Raw genomic sequence first — 22,321 nt, forward strand, 5'->3', positions numbered from 1 at the left:
GCAAAAAAGTGGGTGAGGGGCTGAGAGGGGCGTGACTGTGTGAGGCAGGATTTGCTCAGTGACAGCAAGGTACATATGCTAGAGGGTCTTTTGAAGTGGAGCCCTTTTCCCCTCCATAATCCCATGAAGCAGACATTAGTTTTATGGAGGACCATGGAGGTCCCGAGCTGGATCAATTCGAGCCATTGGCTCCAGTCCCACTAATGCCCAAAACCAGAGCTCTCAGAGCCAAGCATGTTGTTAGAATAGTTCTCTCTGAAAAATGCCCATTGCAAATGTACATAGCAGTGTGTTGCTATTGAGGGACACGCTGCCGCCTGCAGCCACTGCTGAGCCACAGAGGGGTCTGAAGGGAAAGGCTGCAGTCCAGTGGTGCTTCTACAGCCTTCACAAGCACAAGTCAAAAACTCTGTGCCAAAATGTAAAAATACTAAGTAGAGGGTTAGCAAAAAAAAAAAAAAAAAACTCCCAGGAATGATGAGTCTTGATCAGTATATATTTGAAAACGAGCGCAGTTTCACAGACTCCCACTCAAGGACAGGGGCTGGGGGAGGTGGGCCGACCACCTCTGATTAGAGGGCGTGAACTCTTTTTTCTAATTTATATACATTTCATGACGTGAAGAAGTCCCAAACGGTTGACTGTCAGTATTGGCCCTGCAAGGTTTAGGATTATTTGAAACAGTAGATGGCATGTTGAGCCATTTTCGACCCTTAAAATGCTTATTTTTATAACTTTGGTAACAAATATCATCATCCACCCCAGCACTGATGTGTTTCATGACAGTACATTCATATAATTTATTTTACTTCTCCAAAAACATGTTGAAGTGAGTAGCAGCTCTTTAATAAAAAGCCATTTATCCACATTCACAGTTAATTTCAGACTTCAGAGACTCGAGCTGCTCTGACCGAAACAGACCTGGATAGTAAAGATAACAGAGAGAAGGGAGAAGCTCAGCTCAAATGTTTGGTGGACATCAAAGAGTAAAAGTCCAGGCCGCAGGTGAACTCACCTGAGCTTACCTGCTTCTGTTTCTACACATGTTTAATAAACCAGAAATGTTAATCAGACAGCTTGGCTGGGAATTTCCCCCTCTGCCAACGCTTTGTGCTAAGTTAGGCTAACACCTGGACTCTCAGAGATGACCCAAACACTGATCACATGACTCAGTGGGACAGATGACATCACAGTGGGCGGTGTCCAGTCTCCAGCAACAGAGCCTCCAGGGTCAGTCTGGTCTGGGGGGGGTTGAAGGGCTGGTGCAGCCAGCAGGACAGGTAGACCATGCAGAGGTCAGAGTTTGCAGTGTGGGCGAGTTCCTGCAGGATTGTCTGCTTCAACTTCAGCTCCTGACTGAAGGCTTCCCACAGGACACCAGATGACGACTCTGAAACAAGAAACATCTTTTCACCAAAAACAACAGAACGGCTCTTTAACGGAAACTGCTTATTTTTCTACAGATGTTAATTTGTTTTGATGAAAACAGTCTGGACCGGAACTGATGAAAATACAAGACTGCAAACAGGTGGATCATACTGATGTTCTAAAGGTTTGTTACAGGTAGACTCACCAAACTGTTTGGTGTTCCAGGTGTGAAATAGAGGAAACTTTCTGCCATTGGGTCCAAACTGAAATTCCTCCAGATCCTGAATACCTCGCTGTGATGTCATCAGATGCTCCATCTTCATCACCACAATGACCTAACAGGAGGAAGACAACAATAGTCAGAAGACAAAGAAACAGATGACCTCTTTACAGTTTGTGCTACAATTTAAACTTTATTTGAACTGTTTTTTTACACTTTGTGTAAAATAAGTCAACTTATGTTATATTAACAGGAAGTGCAGTAACAACCACACACGTCAAACCAACTTTAGAGGCCACTGAACTTCAAGCAGAAAACTAACAGTTCATCAGTGTAGAAACTTTCGGCTTATATTTAACTTTATTAAACTATACCGCAATAAACTTAATTTAAAAATTTTTCGAGGGTGACAGACTGTGAACTTTCTAAGAATCAATGTTCTTATTAGTGTTGTTTAAACTGATTCAGGATCAGCTGACAATTTAATTTTTCTGTTCTAAATGATTTAATTTCATTAAATGAAACTTACTGATATCTAAACTGTGCCCTTAGTGTGTGAACACTTTGCCTTTATGTTAAAATGATGTTAAACAGACCATGTTAAATGTCGTCACATTCAGAGAAAAAAATTAATTTATACTGAACCTCAAAAAGGTCAAAAGTTTAAAAAAAATTATGATGTGGAAATCTGTATGTTCAGAGTCAGGTTAGGTCGTCTTGAAACAGAGATTCTCGATCTGTCAAAAAAAATTGAAAAGGAACAACTTTCCTCGCCAGGGGCATGTTAAATTCCGAAAATTTTCCTCAAAACAGTGTGCAGTGGGCTTTGAGGTATGTTTTCTCTCGTTTGGTGGGTGTGTCAGAGGTATTACCCAATCAGAACTGACGTGTATGTAAACCCACCATATATGAAAGGCAGTGCTTTGCATAACACAACAGGGTGCACCACTGTTTCCGTTTAAATAAGATTTTGTTACTTTTGTCTGGGCGGAACGTGTCCCAGCACAGCATTTACAAAGCCATCAGCTAACCAGTGCACAGCAATTATCAGAACATCAGCCAATCAGATTATAGCATCAGCCAGACCATCAGTCAATCAGAGCACAGCATTAATCAAACCATTAGCCAATTAGATTATAGCATCAGTCATGCTATCAGCAAACCAATCAATCAATCAATCAACATTTTTTTTCTTCCTTCTGTGAAATTTCGACTGAAATTTCCTCCTCAGTTACATAAAGTTAAGTAAAGTTGAAGCGTCACCATTTTGTCAATGATGTCCTGAAGTTTGCAGCATTCGTCCTGCAGCTCTGCAGCTCGATCTGTAGGAGCTGACGGAGCTGACAAAGTTGACGGAGGTGAGAAAGGAGAGGAAGGTGAAGACTCGTCTACCAGCTGCTGCTGATTGCTCTGAGAACTGAAGGAGGAGTAAAATGAGGTCTCACACACACATTCATGATAATTATAAAAATAATTTTTTGAGTGAGAATTTAAAGATGTTAAATATCAGTGATTCACAGACAGGAAGTCCTACAGGTGAAGCTCCTGAACAGGTAAACATCATAGATTAAGTCACCATCAATGAGTCTCAGTGACTGAAATAATTTCTTCTGTTGAAGGTTAAATTCTGAATAATCCAATTCAGTAAACATGAACTTGTGTTGATACTTAAAAGTAAAATCTGCCGATTTATAATGCTTTCTAGGTTTTGACAAGAACAAAGAATGTGTAGAATAAAAAAGATGATGTGTGGTTCCGCTGCATCAATTTAGATCCTTTTTTAAAAAGTGTCCAACAGTGTTAAAATGATGAAATCTGAGGAGACTGTTGTGAAATAACTGTAATAATCACAGCATGGACCGTGGACTACCTCACCAATCGACCACAGTATGTGAGGATACGGGACTGGGTCCAACACGGTTGTCTGCAGCACGGAGGCACCGCAGGGAACAGTTCTAACTCCGTTCCTCTTCACCCTCTACACTGCACATTTCCACCAACTGCAAAAGTTCTGTGATGACTCCCCAACTGTCGGCATCATCACAGCTGGGGACGACAGGGAGTACAGACAACAGATCCAGGGCTTTGTGAATTGGTCCCAGCAGAATCACCTCCAGATCAATGCATGGAAAACCAAAGAGCTGTTGGTGGACTTATGCAGGTGCAAAAACTCCACCATACCGGTGAACATCCAGGGAATGGACATTAAGATGGTGAGGTACCTGAGTTTTCACCTGAATAATAAAGTGGACTGGACTGGTCTTACAATACAAACGCACTATATAAGACAGGCCAGAGCACACTATCTGTTGAGGAGACTCGGGTCGTTTGGACTGCAGGGGCACTCCTGAGGACATTTTTTCACTCTGTGGTGCCATCAGCCATCTTCTATTGAGTGCTCTGCTGGGGCAGCAGCATCTCAACTGCCAGAAGGCCAGTTCTGTTCTGGGATATCCCCTTGACCCAGTAGAGGTGGTGGGACAGAGGAGAATGGTAGCTAAGCTATCATCCCTGATGGAGAACATATTCCGCCCCATGCAGGACACTGTCAGACTACAACAACAGTTCTCCTAATAGACCACTCACACCAAAACTAACAAATCCACTCATGCACAATATCAATGTATACTATAATGTGCAATATCACTATTTCCTATGTGCAATAATGTGACTTCAACCATTGAGTCTATCATTTATTTTACTTATGTATTTATTTTACTTATTTCCGTAATTGCCTCTGTTTACTTATTTATTCTTACTGATGTTTTTGCTATGTATAAAGTATAAAGTAAACTAAACTAATTCAATCAAACTAAACTCACAGTCTCACATTAACGATGTTTGCTGCAACGTTGAATCCGTCCTCGTTGAGTCTTTCCCACCTCAGCATCAGGTTATGCCAGTCGGCTGCATTATCTTTGATCTTTCGGGCGGTTCCCGTGACAGCAGAGCACTTCCTGTTTGTTGAGGTCACCGTGATGTCACCTAACTGACCTGAGAACATAGTTTATCTGATTCTATTATTGAACACAACAAAACTTTACATGTAGAGCCATACAGACATTTGCATGTTTACAACAAAAAAATTATTTTTTATAGTTTTTTCATCAATATAAAAATATAAAAAACAAAATAAAAACAGAAAATCAGTCAAAAGTTTAAATCATTATTATTATTACAATTTAGACTGATAAGTAAATAAACATTTAAGAAAATAAAAATAATTTAAGAGTTTGAGAGAAAACTAATACATAAACTTTTTTTAGAAAATTAAAATAAATAAATAAACAAATTACATGAATCTTTACAGAATATAAAAATAAAAGCTTACAATAATAAACAAAATCTGATTTAAAGTTTCATCATCCTGACAGGTAAAGATGAACAGGAGGGTAAATGCGAACAGGCGTGTACATGTGTTAAATGCAGGTAAAAGTGAACAGGCAGACTTCTGTAGTTTCACACTAAAAATTCCAGTTAAAGGATTTCGTTTAATCTTTGTGTTGTAAACGTCATTCACTTCTGATATTAACACCTGAAGTTTTTCTGACCAACATACAGATCACAAATTAATGCAGGTGTGAACAGGTTATTAAAGACACAGTTTACACCTGTCGAGGGTTTAAAATCTGGGGACATTTGAATTTTTATTTAATGAAAATGATGAACTTTTTTTTAATCGTTATTATTATTATTGGCATTTCTGCTTCATCTGATAGAGACTGTAGGGAGTGACAGGAAAGGCAGAGAGAAAGGCTATGACATACAGTAAAGGGCCTAGGCTGGTTTTGAACCTGTACGCGCTCTAGCAGGTTAGCTACTGGGGCGCCCCCTTGAGGAACAATTTGAAACTATACAACCTCATGTTTATCTACAGAGAGACAAGTCCGAACATGTTGTCTGAACATCTTGAACACATAAACATCTTGTTTCTATCATATAGTTACTTTAGATGGCATGACCTTGGCCTCCAGTTCTACTGTGAGGAACCTTGGGATAGTCTTTGACCAGGACAGGTCCTATGTCTCACAGATAAAATGGGTCTCTAGGACAGGCTTCTTCCACCTGCACAATATTTTGAAAATTAGAAAAATCCTGTGTCAAATGGATGCTGAAAAACTAGTCTATGCATTTGTTACTTCTAGACTAGACTACTGTAATTCCTTATCAGGATTTCCCAATAACTAAGTGAAAAGCCTCCAGTTGATCCAGAAAGCTGCAGCACCAGTACTGACAGATACTAGGAAAAGAGATCATATTTCTCCTGTGTTAGCATCTCTGCACCTGCTCCCTTTAAAATCTAGAATAGAATTTAAAATCCTTCTCCTCACCTACAAAGTCCTTAATGGTCAGGCACCATCGTATCTTAAAGAGCTCATAGTATCCTATTACCCCACTACAACACTGCGCTCCCAGAACGCAGCCTTACTCGAGTCTCCAAAAGCAGAATGGGCGGCAGAGTCTTCAGCTAGCAGACTTCTCTCCTGTGGAACCATCTCCCAGTTTGGGTTCTGGAGGCAGACACCCTCTCTACATTTAAAGCGTACAGTAATAATAAAATCATATTCTATTAATATTGTAAAATTATTTATTATTGCGTTATATATCTTATAGTTAGGGCTGGCTCAGGCTTGTCTTGAACCATCCCTTGCTTCTGCTGCTGCTGATCCCCCCATACAATTATATCACACTACTATATTCCATTAACTTTGTGTCTTCTCGCTCCTGTAGTTTGTACTTTCCTATGCCAGTACTACTCAACACTCATAATAATAATCATTTTTATTTTATTATGAATAATAATAATTGGTGCTGCTATCGTTGCAGCTTTTATTATTAATAACACTATTACACCTATAAGTACCACTGATATTATCATAACAGCCAGTCTGACAGTGCTTGAATACAACAGTATATACACAGGTGTTCCTAGTCTCTCTCCCCCTCTCCCTCCTCTCTCCCCAGTTCCTCTCCTCTCAACCCAACCCGTCGAGGCAGACAGCCCCCACCCTGAGTGCGGTTCTGTTGGAGGTTTTATTCCTGTTAAAGGAAGTTTTTCCTCTCCACTGTGCCAACTGCCTGCTCATGTTGGGGACTATTGGATTTTTCTAAATAATAATGTCAGGTCTTGACCTCTCTCTATGAGATTTTTTTTTTATACACACACACACACACACACACACACACACACACACACACACACACACACACACACACACAAATATACACACAAATATACATACATATACGCACACACACACACACACAGTATATACACATGTATATTTACATATCCACAATATTCACAGACTGAACGTTCATAAACCTTTAGTTTGTGTATTTAATGAAGCTCCTTAGTTGTAAATAACAATTCAAAACTGGTTAAATTATATTTTATTGGTTATATTTCAAAGAATGAAAAAACTTAATCTGTAATAAACTGAATCTCATTTCTGTCCCAGGCAGAAAAGTGAGGTATGAATAAATGACTAAATAAATTTAATAACAGTTTTTAAACATCGGATCCAGGGTCAGAAACACCTTTCTTTCGTTTTAAATCCGGTCCGTATACCAGCTGATCAGCCGGTGGCGGTCGCGGAGCAGCAAGCAGATCTTAGATTAGTAATCAGTTAATCTGTTACAGAAATCGATGAGCGATTATGTATTGAACAGATGTTCACTCACCTTCCATCTGATTAATAATCCCTCTCCGTTCACGCTGACAATCGACCTTACACTTCCTGAACCTTCTTCGTTTGTGGTGTTTCTCCTGCTCCGCAGCGCGTTGGCGCCTCCCGCTAATCGATCACTTCTTCTCTTCTGTTTTCGCGGCAGCGGAGTCCGCCTGGAGTTCTTAATTTTTTAGTCGCCTTGTGCATTTATATCACGTTTCTGCGCGATTTGCGTTTTGTTTTATGTTTCATTTCAAACATCTTCTGGTAACAAAACAGAGAAAAACATCAATCAAGAAACAGCAGGTGTATCATCGACACGAACCCTGAGCTCAGCAAAAACAGTCGGAGTGGTACGTCTCGCTGTTTACACGCTCTTTGCCCACTGACGCAGCAGGAAGAAGAAGAGGAGGAAAAGCGACGCGGATGGTCCGTGTTGCCCTGATCGATTAGACCGCAGACATAATACAAAATCGATAAAACACCTGATCAGACGTCGGTGTTCTAGTGTCACTGACGTGTGAAGTCACAATGACGTCAGCGTCGCAGCTTCCTGCAGAGCTGTGGCTGCACGTGTTCAGTTTCCTTTCCTGGAGAGACAAACTGAACGTACGCTGCACCTGTTCACACTTCCGACAGCTGTTGGATAAATCCCTCCTTTGGCGGGGCTTCAGTGTCGTGCTGCGCCACTTCTCCAGGTACAACCGCCCGTTCTGGCGCAGCCTGGCTCAGAGGCACGTGGGCAGCGTTTCGGTGCGTTCAGGGAAGAGGAAACACCTGAGGCAGCTGTCCACCTGGCTTCCAGCTCTCCATGCACTCAGACTGGACGACTGGAGAGAAGGAGTCGTCGACGAGCTGAAACTATTCCACCGACTGCAGCGTCTGTCCGTCACTTCCTGTTCCGCACCGCTGAAGAACGTGGACTTCCTGTTTCCTCTGAGTCATCAGCTGACGCAGCTCAGCCTCTGTAATGTGCAGCTCACCTGTCCGGCCTCTCACCTGTTGGCCGCAGTCAGTCAGCTGACTCGTCTCACCTCGCTGGTGTTGCATCATGACGGCAGTCTGAGAGTCCCGACGCTCAGCGGAGTCCTGACTCACCTTACCGAGCTCAAATACCTGTCCTGGACCATGATCACCTACAGGACCCTGTCACATGACTTCTTCAGCCCCGCACACCCCTCAGGTAAACACACACAGCCGAACCTGATTTGTTCTAAACGAGCTGTGATGTCATACCTCCTGCAGGTCCATCCACGTGTTACACTGAGATTTCAGGTGAAGCAAGTGTCTGACTGAGAGGGCTGAAGACAGGTCAGAGGGCACAGGTACATCAATGCGTGTGACCGCAGGTGTATACACGTGTGTTGTGTTTGTCATCCAACAGGTGGTGGCGCTCTGCAGCTTTCTGACTTGCAGCTGTTGAACTATGATGCCTTGGTGACGCAAGAAGCTCTGCAGCCTTTGTCCTGCCTCCACAGCCTGTCAATCTTCCACCTGTACTCCGTACCTGGGCCCACCTGTCACCTGAAAACCTGGCTGACATCACTGCCTCAGCTCCGCAACCTCAGTGTGCACGGTTAGTGTGAACATCTACCAAACTGTCTACTGTCAGTCTACTATGCCTCTACTGTGACTAGGATTAGCTTCTAGCGTCTCCCTTAGGAGAAATTTGCCTTGGACAGTCGAGAGAAACACAGCTTCTTCACATACACAGATACAGTTAAAATTCAACATTTAACATTCAATAACGCTTCAAACTCAACTTTATTTAAACTTGAATTGACACTTCACCACCTGTTTTCACCTGTTGAATGTCAGCTGACACCTGAACTCGCGTTTAAGTCTTTTCATCATTTTCCCCTGCACTTACACTTTAATTCGCCCCTCACCCTTCAGTTAACACATTTAAATAGAAACTTGGACTTATTTCAATATTTTGTTTCAATAGTTTCTTTTCTAGTCTTTTCTGAATATTTTCAGAACACATCCATTGCTTTCACTGTAGAAACATTTTCACTGAAGGACTATAGCTTTTCTGTTTTTATTACTGAAGTACCCAGTGGTCAAACCACTGAGATGCAGTGATGTCACGATGGACTAACTCTGTCTGTCGAATAGGAGGCCATCCTCTGGCGGTGTACGCAGACTTCCTGCCGTCCTCCCTCCTCAGTCTGACTCTCTGTGTGGATCTGCAGCCTGAAGACCTGCAGGTGGTCTCACTCAAAGCTCCTCACCTGGAACACCTGCACCTGGAGCCCTGGAGCTCTTCCTCGAACCTGGTCAGACTCCTCCCACAGCTGTTCCCTCACCTGAGGATACTCCGGATCAGGTGAGTCACTGACACCTGGTGACCTTTGACCTGGAAAACTTATATCAACAGGTGGAGTTGCCTATTTAGCAGAATTGACCAGCTTAGTAACCTCATGGTTTCCATCTTTACCTGCTGGATTCCAGAGCGACCTTCAGTTTGTTGAGTGGATTTTTTTTTTGTATTTCAGACATCACCATGTTTCAGACGGGGACTTCCTTCATCTGCAAGAGCTGCAGCATCTTGACACACTGGAGGTTCTGGATTCGTACTACAGACCCAACCCAACAGACCCAAGCTGGGTCGTCTTCGAGCCGAGTCCTCGTCTGTTGCAGCTGATCTCTGACCTGCAGAAACTGACCAATCACAGAGTCCAAGTCATCACCAGCTCACGCAGAGACCCCCTCACCTGCCACTGTGTCTGACCAATCAGAGAGAATGTGACTGCACCGGGGAAGAACACCTTGTGTGACATTACTGGCAGAGGCAGGGCTAGTTTTCAGTGAAACGTTGAATCCAAAGAATTTCTTTGACGTGTTTTTAAGAGTTTGTTGATGTGAAATAGTTAAATGTTAAAATTATATTAACTCACTAAATGTGGCTTTCTGGAGAAATGTGTGTAATTACTTCCAGGTGCTATTGCTGCTGCTTTATGGGTAAAGTTGAATGTTGAATTGCTTCACATTTTTACAGGTAAATTACACCAACAATTTATTAATTTAAATACATGCTCTTGAACGCCAAAAAGTCTCAAAGACCAGAGTGTTAAGTGGTGTAGTCTAAACAGATAAATGCAAATATCCAAAAAAAACCAAAAATATCCTGTGGTTCCTGAGTTTTTAACAAAAAAACTTTTAAAACTGGCCACATGGAGGTGCTGCTTAAAATGTTTTACATGTTGCTCAGGTGAGAACATTTCATTAACATGTGTTTGACACTTTTCTGCACATTCCCACAGACTGCCGTTCAGAAACATGGATAAAATAATTATACCTCCATTGCTGCAAAATATATGAAAAAGATAAAAACACAGTAATATGAGTAAGCTGCTTTAAATGAGAATTTAAAAAAAGAATATAGAGTAATTGTGTGATTGCCAGCAAAAATTCCAATAATTCAATATAAAATTCCCTCAAACAATCACAGTTTGAGGGAAACATTTCACCTGCTACTGTTTAAACTCCTTTAACATTATAATAGTTAAAATTTGTTTATGGAGTTACAAAATTCAGAATAATTCAGTTTTGATCAAAATCTTTGAAGTTTGTTTTCATTTTTAAGAAAAAATTCTCTCAGATGGTCTAATTGTTTTTCTTTTTCTTTCTGTTCAACAGCAGCTTCACAAGTTTGAACTGAAGCTCGTTGCAACATCAAGGTTTTAGTTAAAATTGAATAACAGTAAATTAAAAGAATACATCACATGCCGCTGTCAAATTATTGTTCCCATTTGATGTTACTTTTCCTGAAAAAAATAAAACTGAATGTTGTTTTCATGTGGAAATTAAAACCAACAAATCACCTGAGCCGCATTGAACCATGTGTTCATATTTGTACTTGAGGGACAGGATGTCATGAACCAGTTGTGTAAGATCAGAGCAAGATCCAGGTGAGCCGATGATAAACTGAACATAACTGTCTCTGTGCCCTTTTCAAACCATTCCCACACCCTCTCCCTACCTACTTCCACTCCGTTTGCCCCTTCACATGGAGGGTCCGCCACATTAAGTGCCATCCCAAACCAATTACCGGGGAATAGAAGTGGGTTATAAAACCCTGCAACAGCAAGGCTACATCACTGTTGACTTACTGTGTAGCACCTGTGTTGTGTTTGTCATGAAAGACACTCCATACAAATGTAAGTTCCGTGTCACTATCCGTGCAAACATTTGCTCGTAACCTGCTCAAACTAAGATAAACGTGTAATATTGTCATACAGACATTAACAACTTAAAGGTTACATTGTATTTAGGATCAAATATACCTTTCTCTAATCTAGAAAACGATAGACGTCTTCATTTTATTGAAAAGTGCTGTATATTCACAGGGACTGTTGCACAAACCAAGCGTCCTATAAACCTTAGTTAAAAATGACAATGTTTACCAAAAAAAAGAAATGCCATCAAAGAAGCTTGGGACTAAGTTTTATTGTTCTCCACAGGCTTCTGTCTATTGTGGAGTGAATGTAATGAGTCTGCCACCTCACTGCCCACACTGTTACTTATGTAGCCTATTATTAATGATGTGTATAACCGATGATGTTTCCGACCAAACCTCTCTTCACTACCATTACTATCGCTAGCATGGTTACGAAAAGTTTCATCTCCTGTTTTCGCCAGAGAGAGTTGTGTTCGCCCTGAAGCTTGCAGCTGCATTTAATCCCTAGACCTAAATGAAAAGTGCTTCATTCAGCTGGGAGTGTGACTAGAGTTGCATTCAGTGACAGAGTGGGAGTCGGGAGGGTCTGATTTGAGAAAAGTCCTGTGCGTAAAAACAATTCTTATTTTAGAACAAACTGGACTTTAGAATCACTTTGTACCAAAACCCTCACCTGCTGTCAACCTGACCAGAAACAAACTACATCTAAGGTAAAACACACCTGTGAATAACTGCGAACCGTGAGCTGAATGTCTGTTTAACCTTGCTGGAAGGTTATATTCTACAATTACAAACTAACAAACACGTTGTTTGAATTTCACATTTTGACCCAACATTTTTAAGACTGTTTAAATTCAATTAATTTTGGTTATATTATTCCACATTTGTCTGACAGTTTTATTCCTGACAATGTGGAGAAGCCAAATAATTTAGGGCTTCATTTTGTAAAATCAGAAGTTTCACTTTGCGGTGAAATATGAGACAGTATGAATTTTCTACTTAGGCTTCCACATTTTTCCTGTTTTCCTGCGAAGATACATTAAAATATTTAATTTATTTTCAGCAGCTGATCAGTCTGAAGTGACGAGTTATAAACTGCTGACTGACATCCGTTTACCTGAACAGGACTGAACAAACAAGCATTTCTGAAGACAAATACAGAAAACAGACTTTTATTTTGAAATTACAAACAGGCTTCTTGTTCTGATATTTACAGTTTGGGGGAGGGGAAAAAAAAAAAAAAAAAAAAAAAACTGTATAAAAAACAAAAACAGTCCTTTCTGCGTTCATGCAGTCCATTATTATTAAACTCCCAGAATGCTTTGCATCCAGATGTTCAGACAGGTGTGACAGTGGGCGGAATATGCTGACGCACTGTTCACCTGTAGATCCGTTGTCACTCTGATGTGTCGCATTCTTTCTGTTTCTTTTTCTTCTTCTTCTTCTTGGCACTTTCAACAACCTGCAAGACACAAATGGGTTCATTATTAATATTTTAAAATTATATATATCATTGTATTTCACATTATATAACATATGAACAGAAGTGTTAAGGTTAACTGATTTATTTTCCAACTGATTAAACATGATGAATATTAGTTTATATATAACAATTCATTTACAGCTGAAACTAAAAATCGGGTTAAGTTTCTGATTATAGTAATCAGCCGGTCAAACTTAAAAAAAAAAAAAAAAATCATCCATGTGAATAAAAATCCAGAAATAAATAGCAACCACCACCACAATTCAGATCACATATATACAAAACACGTTCAAATTACGTAGTGTGTACATCAAATCGCGTGATGGACTGTGTGTGTATGTATAAACAGTAGGAGGAGACAGCAGAGGAAATTATGTTGTGAAGTGACACTTTACACATGTCCTATCATGTTCAAACATCTAAGTAACGTGTTCTGTAGGAACTAAATTCTATAAAGACATCATGTGATGTCAAATTTTGGGAAAATTGTGTTTTTTGTATTGTGACCTCACTGTGGGAGGAGATTTCAGTTCTGCCCCCCCCCCCCAAATGGTTGTTTGACTTATGAAAACCTTGCTGATCCAAAGGTATCGTTAAATTGTGTGCCCCTTTACCCTCACTTTGAAATCAAACTGACCTCAGTCTCAGGCTCCGCCCCCGCCTCCTCAACCCCTGCCCCTTCCTCTACATGCTCTGCCTCCTCAAGTTTGGCTCTCTTCTTTTTCTTCTTCTCTTTCTTCACTTCCTCTGCAGATGGCGTGGGGGGCATCGTCGCTGCGTCACCGTCGCTATCTGTTGCCTCCCTCTTTCTCTGCAGAGCACACAGTTCAGAGGTTAAAGGTCAGAGATTCTCACTCCTCACTGAATATGAAACCAATTTGAATCTCTACAGCAGGTTCAGATCAATTTTCAGCATAATGAAGTCAATGAGAATTTAAATAAGGGTTCATATAAATTGGTTTTCATAAAGAACTAGTATGAGGAGAATCAGAAACCATAACATTTAATGTTAAACTGATCAAGTGATTGGTCTGATAAATGCGAGTTTACCTTTGCTGAAGCATCACATGACTCCTCTGTCACCTTTGAGACACTTTAAAAAACACAACAAAAAAGCAGTTTTAATGAACATTTTATCGTGTCTATCCTTTAACCTCAAGCTGAGCATGATGTCACATCACTGTTTTCAGGTGAGCTGCAGCTCAGCAAACAGCAGAGCTAAGAAGCTCAAACCTGAAAGTTTCTGTAGCAGACTGACTCCCTCAGAGAACACATCAGCTCAGTAAGGGATAACTGTCTGCAACTTGCTATCAATGAACCTGTGCACACGTTTGCATCAATGTACCTGTCCTGTTGAATCACCCATCAATCTGTATCACTAACAGCTGTGTATCACAGCCCTGCCCTCCCCAGGTGACATGTACCTGTAGTCGACGTATTGGTTCTTCCAGTCCTGTGGTGTGCTGCCATTAGGTTTCCCATGTTTGTCGAGGAGTCCTTTCTGAATCATCATCTTCTTTTGACTCGCCTGATTGAAACAAGAAAAACTCATTAAAATGTTGGCACTAAGAGGTTTCAATCGTGAGAAGCGATCAATAACTTCAGGCGTACCTTCGGTCCTAGACCCCACTTCCGAGGATACGTGTCTCTCTCCATGATAACCCTCTTTATCTTCGCCACAACGCCGTGATCACATGTGGAGATCACAGCTGTTGTCATCAGAGCAACAGCTGGATGACAGATTCAACAAGAGAAGACTCATTAATAATTTACGGTCTGGTTAATAATCTGATTTTATTAATTAATCTGACCTGTTGATCTCAGAATAAACCTAAATGTGTCTAAATATTCACTGAAGCCATCAGAAAAGGGTGATAGATAGCAGGTCATCACAGCCCGAGAGCTACTGCAGCTACTCAGCTCATCATGTGGCTTCAACCCTCACCTGCGCGCGCGCGCACACACTGTCTCACCTGTACAGATGGCCTCCCCCTTGGTTGTTATGACGACTATGTCCTGGTTCACCTCGATGCCGTCTTCATATCTGAGGACACCTGGCAGCATGATCTTCGCTCCGTAACAGATGGCATTCACCTGGAGACACAGTCATGGTTCGTCAGGTGAATTTCATCCAGAAAATCTGAACTCAGTAAAATACAAATGTAATAAAGAGGCAGACTAGAAACAGCAACAGTGTTTCAACTTTATCTTTCAGGACAAAGACGACTCACAGCACTGTCCTTCATCACCAGCCGTTTGTGAGACACCAGCAACTTCTCCAGCGGGAATATAACTCTCCTCAGATATGATTCGTCTTTGTTGTGATCAAACTGCCACTGAGCATCCAGAACGTCGTGCATCGTGACCATGTTGTCCTGAAATAAAATCAGAATGAAAACATGGTACATGTGATGATATAATGACGTCCGCGATTACAGAGTGATGTCATTATAATGTCAGCAGCAGTGAGGCTCCAGATATACAGATGATGTAAACTGTGTCTCTGCTGCAAGTTTCTGTTCCAAAGTCTAATTATCAGACCAGCACCGAGCAGCAGGACTGAACTCAACACTTTGAACCTCAGTAACCTCAGACTCTGACCTCTTAGGTGAATAGGAAATAATGCTGACCTTCTCCCCCAGGACTCCGGACCGGACTCTTCTCAGTTCCTGCATCTGACCCCCAACCCCGAGCAGCAGACCCAGGTGGACACACAGAGTCCGGATGTAAGTTCCTGCTTCACAGCTCACCCAGAAGATACCTGCGATACACAGGCAGGTGACCTTTTACATCACAGGACCTGTCAGTGATGACCCATAACCCCTCTGTGACCTTGACTGCGCCATAAACACAAAACACTAAATGTTCTAAGATCTGCAGGTTTACAGTAAGGTTTGTAGTTTGCTTCATTAAAGTTTAAATGTGAGTAAAACTTAGTTAAAATAAAGCTGCAGATTTAAACTGAAAGTCAAAGATAATGAACAAACACGAACTGATGAAAACTCAGAACAATTAAAAGGTGCATACTGATAATTGACAGACGATCTTACCCAGCCTCCTCTCGGGGTCATACTCGATCAGTTTGCTCTCATAGATCGTTCTGACTCTCAGTTGACGTTTCACGGCGGCGATCAGCGGCGGTCGCTGGAACAAAGCGCCGGACAGTGTTTCCAACGCCTGCAGATAGAACCTGAGTCAGTGAGGATTACATGACTGGTCATATGACTGGTTGTTAGGTTTAAGGACAAGAAAATAAAAACAGCAGACTCTAATGACATTATTCAAAACAAGCGCAAGGATTATTTCTGTAAAAAAAAAAAAAAAAGTCTCAGCATATTTAAATCGGGAACAACAAAGTCTCCAAACTGGAGCCCTGAGGACCCAATTTGTTCAAATACAGAAAAAACAGCAGACTGCTCCTTTAAAGTTAAATAGGAGTGAGTCTCTTTACCTGCAGATGACCTGCTGACACCTGAAACTGACCTCACCTGAGGTCATCAAAGATAATTTATGTTACAGAGCCTTCATGCTGAATATTTCGGTAATTTCAGTCTGAAATCAATAGAAATGAAAACTTTCCTCCTGCAACTTATTACTGTTCATCAACGTTCGATTGATACTGTAATTAAACCCAGCTCTGGTGTTTTTAAATCTCTCTAATCAATAAATCATTATCTATTGAATGATCAGCTGCAGCAGTGAGCAGGAAGTTGTCAGACTTACCCGAGCCAGAGCGTGTTCGCTCTCTATTACATTGTGCAGCCGAACAATTCCCACATACTCTTTACCTGCAACACACACAGAGAGTAGTGAGTGGGCTGCTGGGTTTTATTGCACTGACACGCCTGTCAGCAGGCTGGAGACAATCAGTACCACACAGATCAACTAAAATTACAGGACAAAGTTTCCTTCCTCTGACATTAACAAACAGGAAGTGCTCATCACTGCGTACCAGCGCTCTGCTGAGATTTGACCAATCGTGTGGCTCGGTCTACACACACAATCAGACAGCCCGTGACCTTCGGGTCGAGCGTCCCGCTGTGACCTGTCTTCTCCACTCGCAGGATCCTCCGGATCCATGCCACCACCTCGTGAGACGACGGGTTTGCCGGTTTGTCCAGGTTAATGAACCCCGACCTAACAGGAATCAGGAAGTACACTGATCAATATGTCTTCACAGTGATTTTAGCATGATAGCTTAGCATTGTTAGCTGATGTAGTCGTGGATAATGTTAGCGTAGCATTATGTTACCTGACATAGTCCTGGATGCCCCTCCTCAGGGGGTTGCTACCGCTTGGTAGTGGGGTGTAATGAGTTGTCCGGACATTCAATTTGTCAAAATTCTGCAGGAAACAAAACTTAATGTCAGACAATGACTACTTTGGTTGGTCTGTGGCTGAAGTTTGTTCACTTTCTATATGAAAAGGATCAACAGAAAGTCACAGGTGCCTGTGGCACATAAGCACTCTTATTTTGATAACCTGCTCTAACGTCATCTCCATCCTGTGTCTGCAGTTCATTTATCACCTAATTATTTTATACAATAAGGTAAACAACTATGTGGACAGTGACAAATTCCATAACTTTGCCTCTGTACACCACTATCAAGATGTGATTGAAGCGTATCATTTTCATCTTTAATTCAAGGGGTTTAACAAAAATATTGCATTCGTCATTTAAAAATTTCAGCCATTTTTGTACATAGTCCCTCATTTGCAAAGGCTCAGAAGTAGCTGGACAGTTGACTGAGTTTCATGGCCAGGTGTGGCCTGCTCCATTGTTATTTTGTAACAAATTAAGCAGTTAAAAAGGTTTGGAGTTGATTCCAAGTGTCGAATTTGCATTTAGTAGTTGTTCATGGGAACTCTCGATATCTGGGCCAAAGACATGTCGATGCAAATGAAGGAGGCCATCATTAGGCTGAAAACACAAAACAAACCTATCAAAACAGATGGCAGAAACTTTAGGAGTGACCAAATCAACAATTTGGTACATTCTTAAAAAGAAGGAATGCACTGGTGAGCTCAGCAACACCAAAAGGCCTAGAAGACCACAGAAGACAACTAAAGTGGATGATCGCAGAATTATTTCCTTGGTGAAGAAGAACCCTTCACAACATCCAGCCAGGTCAAGAGCACTCTGGAGGAGGAAGGCATATCATTGTCAAAGTCTACAATCAAGAGACGCCCTCATGAATGTAAATACAGAGGGTTTAACACAAGGTGCAAACCCTTAGTAACTCAAGAGAGGCCAGACCAGACTTTGCCAGAGAACATCTAAAAAAGCCTGCCAGGTTCTGGAACAAGAATCTGCAGACAGATGTAACCAAGATTAACTTGTACCTAAATGATGGGAAGAGAAGAGTATGGAGAAGGAAAGGAACGGCTCATGATCCAAAGCATAAAACATCACCTGTCAAACATAGTGGAGGCAGTGTTATGGCATGGGCATGTCTGGCTGCCAATGGAACTGGGTCACTGGTGTTTATTGATGGTGTAACTGCTGATAGAAGTGTCAGGGTTGAATACTGATGCGTATAGTTCTATACTATCTGCTCAGATTGAGCCAAATGCTGCAAAACTGATAGGACAGAGCTTCACAGTAGTGATGAATAATGACCCAGAAAATACTGAGAAAGCAACACAAGAGCTTCCCAAGGCAAAGAAATTGAAAATTCTTAAATGGCCCAGTCAGTCACATGACTGCAACCGAACTGAGAATGGCTTTCACTTCCTGAAGACAAAACTGAGGCCAGAAAGACCCACAAACTCGCAGCTGCAGTAGAGGCCTGGCAAAGCATCTCAAGGGAGGAAACTCAGCATTTGGTGACGTCCACGGGTTCCAGACTTCTGAAAATGAGGGACTATGTATAAAACTGGCTGTAATTAAATAGAAAAACGGTTAATGTGATATTTTTGTATGTGTTTATGTATATACATCTGTGTTGCAGGTAAAGTGCAATGCGATCATGGCTGTGAAGCTGCTCAGCTGTTTTGATAATCTGGTTGCGGTGGGCACAATTTCAGGTCAACAATGCAGTTTTCCACCTGGTGTCTCCACTTCCAGGTCGCAAAATTGTGAAAATTGCGTCACTGTCCAAATACTTATGATACTTAACGGTATATTACAGATGCATTAGTCCTTCCTTTCGGAATAAAATGTTTTATTTTTTTCTTTCCCTTCCAATATTTATATGCTCTTATTGTGTAATTTGTGTCAGATCATCATCAGATCTTTACTTGACCACCGTATTGAACAAAGTCTCTGCATCATGTGATCAGAACAGGAAGTCGTCTTGGCAGCAGTCTTTTCAAGTCGTTCTCTCTCCGTGGTTTCAGGTCATAGTCCGACAGAACGCCAGCACAACCCTGTCACCACGGCAGAGAGGCCCCACTCCCAGAACGGGAGCAGAGGCAGAGACGAGATGGCCGCAGCTCAGAGAATGGATAAACTGATTCATCATGTCACATGACCAAGACTCATTGATAATTAATATTTTAATAATAATAATAATAATAATAATAATAATAACAACAATAACAACAATGCTGCACACTCAGGACCTAAAGAGTTATCTTCATTAACAGCAGCTATGACTACGTTCGGAATAAATGCTCAGTTGCATCAGGTTACACACCTTTACACCTCACCTGATGACAACATGGTAAGACTTAATCTTACAGGCTTATTAACTGCAGGTTCATTTTATGTAAATTTTCCTTCACGAAAACAGCAGGTATAATGATGTTCTGTTTTAAATAGTTGATGTGTGTCACCTTTAATAAAAGAGGCCACTGAGACGTATCCAGGGAGGCGACTTTAGACTCTGGTTGGATGAAAAAGTCTCCACTCTGTTGGATCTCCTGTTAAATAACAACGAAATGTTCTATGTTCTTCCAGAAGAAAAATCAAACTTAAAGTCTGCAGGTAAAATAAAAACTCACCCCAACTTCTTCTTCACTGACTTTCTTTGCCTTCTTCTTCTTCTTCACTGACACTGCTGAAACACAAGCAGACTCCTTAAATAAAAACGTGGAGAGTCAAATCAGATTAATAAAAAATGATCCTGCTCCACCTTCACCCAGGTGTTTAAACTCAATCTGGTGTTGAAAGAGTTTAAATTTACTTCTGGCCACAACCTTCAGATAAATTTAGTCAAAATATTTGATTCCAATAGCAAACAAACTTTCTTTTAAACCTTTAAAGAGATTATTTCACATTTATGTTTAATGAGGCAAAGCAGCAGCCCACGTGGCCTCTTCGATAGCACGTGGTTGTTAGCATCAGGAGCTAACAAACTGAGCTAACAGGCCGACTGATAGATAAAACTAAAACATCAAACAGTGGATAACAGACACAGGCAGGCAGGCATGCAGGCAGATATCAATACAGGGTATTGATCAAGTATTGATAATCGAGAACGGGGTTTGACTGCTGTAATCTGTCACCTTCAGTCTTTAAGAACACGCGGTTCAGGGTTCAGGTTTACTGACCATTCACACCCAATCTTCCATACGTGTCTCATTTTAACATATTTAGTCCATCTTTACTCCCGGTTTACTGCTGCTTTGATTCTGCCAACTCAGAATCTGCCGGAAACTTTTCATAAATCGGAGCGTCCACACGTGGTTCTGCGGGGAGCCGTCACCAGGCCCACCAGGGCTAAAACCTTAAAATCTCCCATATTGCTGTACGTTGATAAGGGTCCAAATCATCAAGAATACGTAAAACCAAATGCTGAGCACCGCCCCTGTAATCTAAAAGTGTCTTTAAATTACTTTTTTTCTCAATGTTGTTTGGCGTCAAACGCAGAAAAACTGTTAGTCCGGGAAAGATCAAGAGGCCTACATACACAGTTTGTGCATTTAGACAGTTTCAATCAAACGTTAATCTGTTAGTTTAAACGCTGGCATTAGTTCAAGTTGGTTATTTGAAATGTTTCCAGTGAAACGTGCTGCACACTCACCCTCCGTGTCCGCCATCTTGAACTGAGGGACAGAGCGCAGAGACCGCGATCTGCCTCTTTCTCCGCCTCCTTTCTTCTTCTTGGGTTTTTAACGGCGGGTTGGCAAACAGCGGATTAGATGCATTACCGTCACCCTTTGCCTCGGAGCTCGGTCCAGATATTAAATCTAAGAAATGGCAGAGGATTTTTCTACATTCCTGAACTTTGGCTAGTGCAAAATTAACCCTTGGCGGAGATAATGAATAATACTGCACAGTTTAATCATTTATGCCTAAATTTAAACTGTTTTGACATATGGAGACATAGGAATCCTAACACAATGCCCTTTACTTGGTGTACCAAAGATATGACTAAATAATCATAGGTAGATTTATGGTTAATATCTAGCGAATTAAAAAGCAAGTAATGGATGTTTACATTGAGTCCTTTGTACTCATTGATCACAAGCTTATTTACATATCAGTGAGTCTTGATAACATAATTGTGGGAAAGTAACCAAAGACAAGGTACCGGAAATTAAACAGTACCATTTTAGAAGATAACCAGTTTATGGGTACTACTAAATTTATTATCAGTTAAAGTTGGAATAATGCTAATGTATTAAAATCGTATGTTGGGCACTGGGAATTTATGAAATATAAGATCAAAAGACTGGCTATCCCGAGGGTGAAGGAAATACCAAAGGCCAAATGAACAAAAGAGGATATTGCTACTGGCCATTCATGTCTTGTTGCATCAAGATGTGGTGCAAGCAATGCACCGCATGTGATGCAAGACAGAGGCCCATTACCTTATCAGAGAGCAGCAATGAGAACATTTTTTGCTACTGAGCCATTCTAAGAGGTCACAGCTGACATTTTTGAGCTCCCTATCACAAGTCGTGGCAACAGGAATGTGCTTGTTGTTAAAGATTATTTTTCAAAGTATGTCAACCTCTATGCCACTCCAGACCAATCCAGAAATGCATCACACAGATCAAGGATGTCCATTTGAGTCTGACCTAGTGAAACACTTCTGTCAACTGCTGAGCCTCCAGAAAATTAGGGTTAGATTTAGGAAAATTGTCTTGATGGCCCTCCCCATGACTTCCAATGACTACATGGTTTGGAGTGGAGAACCAAAGGCAAGGCACAGGCTCAGTGCATGTCACTACAGAGTTCCCCCACTCTCTGCACACCTAGGTCAGAAAAGGAAGGGAAGAAGAACCAATCAGAATTAAATGACTGAAATAAAAGTTGCAAGTGACAAACTATCAAAGTTGAAGTGGGAAAAGCACTGTAAACTGTCAGAATCCACAATGTGGAATATCCATTCCAAAGCTGCAGGTTATCCAATTTCCCTGTCCCATGCACCGCATGACCCCAGGGAATGGCATCAGCAATCCCCTGTGTCAAATGACCCAAGAATTGCAAAGGATACTCACCTCGA

The 22,321-nt window shown here is 41.3% G+C and overlaps 3 protein-coding genes and 2 non-coding genes across 6 annotated transcripts; 1 reads left to right on the forward strand and 4 right to left on the reverse strand.

Moving 5' to 3' along the window:
- Positions 1-768: 768 nt before the first annotated feature.
- Positions 769-7,376, reverse strand: LOC120795393 (cyclin-dependent kinase 2 interacting protein). Its single transcript, XM_040137313.1, has 5 exons — positions 7,274-7,376; positions 4,411-4,582; positions 2,852-3,005; positions 1,574-1,703; positions 769-1,390 (listed from the first exon to the last, which is right to left on the reverse strand). Exons 1-5 carry the CDS (start codon positions 7,278-7,280, stop codon positions 1,188-1,190), a joined length of 666 nt encoding a protein of 221 aa, XP_039993247.1. The 5' UTR covers positions 7,281-7,376; the 3' UTR covers positions 769-1,187.
- A 385-nt stretch (positions 7,377-7,761) lies between these two features.
- Positions 7,762-11,144, forward strand: LOC120795392. Its single transcript, XM_040137312.1, has 4 exons — positions 7,762-8,443; positions 8,645-8,836; positions 9,379-9,589; positions 9,759-11,144. Exons 1-4 carry the CDS (start codon positions 7,792-7,794, stop codon positions 9,991-9,993), a joined length of 1,290 nt encoding a protein of 429 aa, XP_039993246.1. The 5' UTR covers positions 7,762-7,791; the 3' UTR covers positions 9,994-11,144.
- Positions 11,145-12,686: 1,542 nt separating this feature from the next.
- Positions 12,687-20,924, reverse strand: dkc1 (dyskeratosis congenita 1, dyskerin). Of its 2 annotated transcripts, none has more exons than XM_040138043.1 (15): positions 20,894-20,924; positions 19,872-19,924; positions 19,704-19,790; positions 17,179-17,270; positions 16,879-17,063; positions 16,650-16,714; positions 15,977-16,103; positions 15,557-15,687; positions 15,158-15,301; positions 14,900-15,020; positions 14,538-14,656; positions 14,351-14,454; positions 13,977-14,019; positions 13,564-13,737; positions 12,687-12,905 (listed from the first exon to the last, which is right to left on the reverse strand). In XM_040138043.1, the coding sequence occupies exons 1-15, from the start codon at positions 20,907-20,909 to the stop codon at positions 12,840-12,842; spliced, it is 1,527 nt and encodes a 508-aa protein (XP_039993977.1). In that variant the 5' UTR covers positions 20,910-20,924; the 3' UTR covers positions 12,687-12,839. The 2 variants fall into 2 exon arrangements, with proteins under 2 accessions (XP_039993977.1, XP_039993976.1); XM_040138042.1 differs by having other exon boundaries at positions 19,872-19,927.
- On the reverse strand, positions 14,783-14,859 carry LOC120795985. Its single transcript, XR_005708315.1, has one exon. It is a non-coding gene; the product is annotated as a small nucleolar RNA SNORD83 (small nucleolar RNA).
- On the reverse strand, positions 15,378-15,505 carry LOC120795994. The gene has a single exon (XR_005708324.1). It is a non-coding gene; the product is annotated as a small nucleolar RNA SNORA36 family (small nucleolar RNA).
- Positions 20,925-22,321: the final 1,397 nt, after the last annotated feature.

Source organism: Xiphias gladius, chromosome 10, assembly GCF_016859285.1.
Source record: "Xiphias gladius isolate SHS-SW01 ecotype Sanya breed wild chromosome 10, ASM1685928v1, whole genome shotgun sequence".
Classification (NCBI taxonomy): Eukaryota; Metazoa; Chordata; class Actinopteri; order Istiophoriformes; family Xiphiidae; genus Xiphias; species Xiphias gladius.